This window comes from Notechis scutatus, chromosome 2 (genome assembly GCF_049901735.1).
Source record: "Notechis scutatus isolate UNSWTSFEM ecotype Mainland chromosome 2, rNotScu1.2, whole genome shotgun sequence".
Classification (NCBI taxonomy): domain Eukaryota; kingdom Metazoa; phylum Chordata; class Lepidosauria; order Squamata; family Elapidae; genus Notechis; species Notechis scutatus.
In genome coordinates, this window is record NC_142010.1 from 109,213,604 (window position 1) to 109,219,603 (window position 6,000).

The window sequence follows — 6,000 nt, forward strand, 5'->3', positions numbered from 1 at the left end:
CAAATTGGGAGAGATCTAGTAATAGCTAATTTCAAAGAAACTTTACAAGGCATCTCACATGGAAGTTCTTTCTCTCTGTATTTTAGGCACAAGAACCAATTGTAATTTTTCTACAAGAAAGAATTATTTGTGTGTGTGTGTGTGGAGAGAGAAAGGGGATTTTTCCCCCAGATCAGTAGATTGCCCTGGATCTATCTGCCTGATATACACTGTTCAAAAAAAATAAAAGGAACACTTAAACAACACAATGTAACTCCAAGTCAATCACACTTCTGTGAAATCAAACTGTCCACTTAGGTAGCAACACTGACTGAAATCAATTTCACATGCTGTTGTGCAAATGGAATAGACAAGAGGTGGAAAGCATAGGCAGTTAGCAAGACATCCCCAATAAAGGAGTGGTTCTGCAGGTGGTAACCACAGACCACTTCTCAGTTCCTATGCTTTCTGGCTGATGGTTTGGTCACTTTTGAATGCTGGCAGTGCTTTCACTCTAGTGGTAGCATGAGACGAAGTCTACAACCCACACAAGTGGCTCAGGTAGTGCAGCTCATCCAGGATGGCACATCAATGCGAGCTGTGGCAAGAAGGTTTGCTGTCTGTCAGTGTAGTGTCCAGAGCATGGAGGCGCTGCCAGGAGACAGGCCAGTACATCAGGAGATGTGGAGGAGGCCATAGGAGGGCAATAACCCAGCATCAGGACCACTACCTGCGCCTTTGTGCAAGGAGGGACAGGAGAAGCCCTGCCAGAGCCCTGCAAAATGACCTCCAGCGGGCCACAAATGTGCATGTGGCTGCTCAAACGGTCAGAAACAGACTCCATGAGGGTGGTATGAGGGCCTGACGTCCACAGGTGGGGGTTGTGCTTACAGCCCAACACCATGCAGGACGTTTGGCATTTGCCAGAGAACACCAAGATTGGCAAATTCGCCACTGGCACCCTGTGCTCTTCACAGATGAAAGCAGGTTCACACTGAGCACATGTGACAGATGTGGCAGGGTCTGGAGACGCCGTGGAGAATGTTCTGCTGCCTGCAACATCTTCCAGCATGACCAGTTTGGCAGTGGGTCAATAATGGTGTGGGGTGACATTTCTTTAGGGGGCCGCACAGCCCTCCATGTGCTCACCAGAGGTAGCCTGACTGCCATTCGGTACCGAGATGAGATCCTCAGACCCCTTGTGAGACCATATGCTGGTGCGGTTGGCCCTGGGTTCCTCCTAATGCAAGACAATGCTAGACCTCATGTAGCTGGAGTGTGTCAGCAGTTCCTGCAAGACAAAGGCATTGATGCTATGGACTGGCCCGCCCGTTCCCCAGACCTGAATCCAATTGAGCACATCTGGGACATGTCTCGTTCCATCCACCAGCGCCACGTTGCACCACAGACTCTCCAGGAGTTGGGGGATGCTTTAGTCCAGGTGTGGGAGGAGATCCCTCAGGAGACCACCCGCCACCTCATCAGGAGCATGCCCAGGCATTGTAGGGTGGTCATACAGGCACGTGGAGGCCACACACACTACTGAGCCTCATTTTGACTTGTTTTAAGGACATTACATCAAAGTTGGATCAGCCTGTAGTGTTTTTTTCCACTTTAATTTTGAGTGTAACTCCAAATCCAGACCTCCATGGGTTGCTAAATTTGATTTCCATTGATAATTTTTTTGTGATTTTGTTGTCAGCACATTCAACTATGTAATGAACAAAGTATTTAATAAGAAAATTTCATTCATTCAGATCTAGGATGTCTTATTTTTGTGATTTTTGTGTTCCCTTTATTTTTTTGAGCAGTGTATTTCTATACCATCTCATTGCAAATACAATGTAATATAGTGATATTTAATGATATTTTAATTATATTCTGGTATTATTACTAGTACATCCCCTCCAAGTAAGCATTTTGAAGATTTATATGCTATTTTTCCAATAAAAACTCCTAGAGCAGCAGTCAATGAAATAAGAAAAACAATGAATATGCAAAACCCTACAAGAATAATGCAGCAATTAAAATGATGGCAGAGATTCAGCAAAACAGATAAAATCATTATCAAATTCATCCGACTTACCTAATGAAATAGCTGAACAAACACCTGGAGCCAAAGTATTTGCACCAGTGGCAGGCAAGTTTCTTTGGGAAGAGCACTCCAGGGTGCCACAACCAAAAAGACTGGTACATTTTCCCCCCTTGAAGTAGCTTTATCTTTGGCAAAATGATCAAGTGAACAACAAGCGCTCTAAAGACTCCAGTCTCCAATCTTTAATACATGAGCAATCAATTACTACCTGGTTTTATGAAGCAGAAATCCTAAACAAGGATCATACCTAGTTTTAGCTCTTAAAAGGAAGACCTTGTTGGGGTTGGTGAGAATCTTAGGTGAAAATATGCTGAGAATCTTATTTTTTTAATCACTTCTCTCCCATTCCAGACACTTCATTCTTATAATCTATGGACATTCTACTTGGCCTTTCACCAGTGCAGGCTTCTCACCACTTCCTGAGTGCAGGAAGGGTTGATGTCATCCTTCTCCCACTCCCAACCCATTGCAAATGCATCCCACAACTGAACTTTCCCTCTTTCATTCGAAACTGTGGTTTTTTGACCTGAGACATTTTATGCCCTTCAGAACAGAAGATGTCCAGATGTCTTCATTCTGTTTTAATTGAAGCCCCTGCTCTGATTGGCTGCAGTACCCAGCCTTCTCCCTCCTCTGCAGAATATGGGCTCCACTACTTTATCCAGTCACGCTGTTGGGTTTTTCTGTTCTTTTTACAATATTGAGATTAATATAACAATGCCCTGTTAAATTAAGAACAATCTTCCTTTCTAGGAGCTCCTGCTCCATTCAATTATACATGTTCCAGTAGGCACTCTTTTTTATTTCTGTCCAGGCTGGGTAGAGCATGAACTCTCTGCTTTCTCAATCTCTGCTTCCATTCCTATAAAGCTACCCTTCCCTTTTTCTTAAAAAAAAAAAAATCTTTAAGTTGAAGTGTAAGAACACTTCTGCTCTATGAAGCTGAATACATAGTTCTTCCTTGCTTTAAAGTTTCTATAGATCAGCAACAGCAACCTGTTCCCTATTGTTTTATTTATCATCAGAGCTTGGATGCTACCATAAGTGGGAGGAAAAAAAGGTGGTTTTAGTGTCAAAGAAAGTAATAAGGGTGACACAGTTGAAAGTATCCCATCCTTTATGCAAATATCAGGGGGAAGTAAAGGAAAGCCTTGGGGATTAATTAGGATAGAATAATGGTTACAAGGAAAAGACAAGCATTGGGAGACTCATCCCCACCAACAAGGTTTGACTTCATGGACTGGGAAAGAGAGGAAGCAAAGTGATGACCAATCAGGTCTTACGTTGGCCAGAGTCTGGTCTAAACACCAGAGGGGACCCATTGTCAGCTCACTACAATCCAGACTAGGATTTCTGAAGTTCTGAAAACAGCCAGGAACAGCCTGGGAGACAAATTGATGCAGTGCAGAAATGTCCTACAGTTATTTCTTACTCCTTGGGACTATTTGTCATGAGCTGGGAGACCTGGGCAGCCAATGGGCAGCTGGAACAATTGTTGACATCCCCACATACCTTCTTTTTTTTTTTTTAAGATTATTGATGGTTTTTCTGATTGGGTAAAGTATAGGAAACCTGTGGCTTCCCGGGAGTTGTTGAATTTCAGCTTTCAATGTGCTGCACAAAGGATTTTCATAGACTGGGGTTGATGGGATTACAGTCCACAAATGTCTGAAGAGCTCTACATTCCCATGTCTAGATTTAAGCACTATGCTCTAGGCCAACTAGGCTCTTCTGATTTTTTTAGAATATTGCCAACCCCATCATTGTCACCATTCACATACAGATAGGTCTTCCACCTGTGAAATGAATTGAGCTACAATTACTCCAATCCATGGCCTCTGTGGTAATACCATGCAATACATTGCACGCCTAGATCCTAGCTTCATTTGAGCCTCTTCTTTAATTGACCTTGTTGTTGCTGTTAGATTAGCTCATTCTGAAAGTTCACCAACAACCCCTTAAAGTGGAGCAGCCTTCTGCTAGATGAGACAAATAAAAATAGCACTGTAGCACATTTGTGCCCAAACACCTGAAGACTATAAGTTAAACATTATTTAAGTTAGCCCTATTGGTTGGTTGTTAGTTGTGGACTTAGTGACTAAGTGATATGCTTTTTCTTTTGACCCCATGTACGTGGTTTATTATGAGTTTATTTTGTTTACACTATTTTGTTTCAGGTTTTAATTTTACCAGAGTCATTATGGTGAGAAGGAAGCTATATAAATTAGTAAATGCATTTCCTAGGACAAAGAAAATCTGAAACTAGTTGGAAAAATGGTAACTCAGTGCATCAGATGATCATTGTTTGGGGTTCTCACTCATGCTTGCTGCCATCTATTTAATGTCTCATCCTGTATTTGGTGCAATCAAAAAAAAGGTGCCGTTTGAAAGAAGCCAGAAAATAAGCTTCAAATCCTGTCAACTAATTTTAGGAGCAAGAGAGGGAGAACAGCGGAGGAAGGACCTTGAGAAAAGCCTCTAAAGAAGAAGACAAGTGCTGTTCTTTTAAAGCAGGCTGATGTGCAGACCTGATCCAAATAATCTATCCTTATTATCCCAGTAAAAGAGGACAAAATAAGAATCAGCAAATACTTAGAGAAAGGGAGGGGGGAGATGAAAGATGGTGTGCTTGTATCTGCAATAACTCCAGCTGTGAGTGTATAACACTACATAACAATGAAGTTTAATAACAACATCTTGCCTTCCCCCTGGTGAATCCTTCCCAAATTCCAAACAAGCTGCTGAAAGCTGCATTATGCCACCCACTTCCTCTCTCTGCCCACATTTCAGGGGAGTCTCAAACAAATTACTTTCTGCTACCTGCGTTCATCTTACAGGGTTTATCACATCAGGAAAAAAAAAAAGAGAGGTGACCACATGCAGTTTTGAAGCCACTACCCACCCACCTCTTTCTTTCTAATTGCACACACCCAGGAAGTGGTAGAGGAGAACTTTACCTAAAAGGCCTCAAGGTGACGAGACATCTTCTGACCATTATTTTCCCATCTGAATTCACTGTGATCATGGTTCACAACTTTTCTTTTCTTTAGGGAAAAAAAAAAGTAAAACCAAACCAAAAGGAAGGAAAGCAGACGTTCAGGAAGTCCGATCCCAGTTCTTAGAAGGAGTTCATGTTTCGAGACAGGTGAAGGTTGTCCGGCAAAAACAAAATCAACCCAAGAAGTCCATAAGCACAAAGGCAACAGGATCAGGATCAGTTTCCCTGCTAGGAGCTCTGCCTTCTTGACTGCTTGCCTCTCAACGAGTGGTTGCTTCCAAAGACATAGGTCTGCGTGCACAAGAGTGGAGGCTGGATGATGGGGTGTCTCCTCCAGGGTTTCAGTCACATTTTGGAAACAGGCTGTAACAAGAAGCATAACATCTTCCCTTTCCTCCAAGTATTAAATCCACTGCCCAGGTGAGCAGCCCCTAGACCTAGATCCCCTTCTGTTCATGGGATCTCTCATCACAGCCAGACTCCGTCTGCTTACACCTGAACCAAAAATCCTCCAGCAAAGGCTTGCCTCCCTCCCTTCTCCAAGCTGCCTTCAGCACTTCCAGAAAGCTGCCATTCCCTAGGACTGTTGTCTATTTGAGTGGTGACTCCCAGTCAGAGCTAAAGCTGTCCTGAAAAGGACTGGCTCCATCCCTGCCTGACAGACAGCTACCTTGTCTCATCCTGGCCATCCAAAACAGGCAGTTTTAGTCTTGCAAAGAGGCTGCACTGTCTCCATCTGTGAAGGATGCGCTGCTCCAAACCAGCATGGGAAAGACCGTTCAGCTGGAATTTGTGAGTTGGGTACCATCTAGTGGCGGCTGCAAAGAGATTCTCTGGCATTTTTGTTCTGCAGATCTTGTAAGTTCTAAGGACAACACACCTGAAAGGTGCAATGTGGTACATCTTTCGTACAGCATGGAACGGTGCT

The 6,000-nt window shown here is 43.3% G+C and overlaps 1 protein-coding gene across 2 annotated transcripts in view; it reads right to left on the bottom strand.

Moving 5' to 3' along the window:
* MGAT5B (alpha-1,6-mannosylglycoprotein 6-beta-N-acetylglucosaminyltransferase B) overlaps positions 1–5,797 on the bottom strand; it is a 256,643-nt gene extending 250,846 nt beyond the window's left edge. For both annotated transcript variants that reach the window (XM_026667540.2, XM_087955715.1), the window contains exon 1: positions 5,032–5,797. In XM_026667540.2, coding sequence (XP_026523325.2) covers positions 5,032–5,099 — 68 coding nt within the window. In that variant the 5' untranslated portion in view covers positions 5,100–5,797. The remainder of the gene's footprint in view (positions 1–5,031) is intronic.
* Between the last annotated feature and the right edge of the window lie 203 nt (positions 5,798–6,000).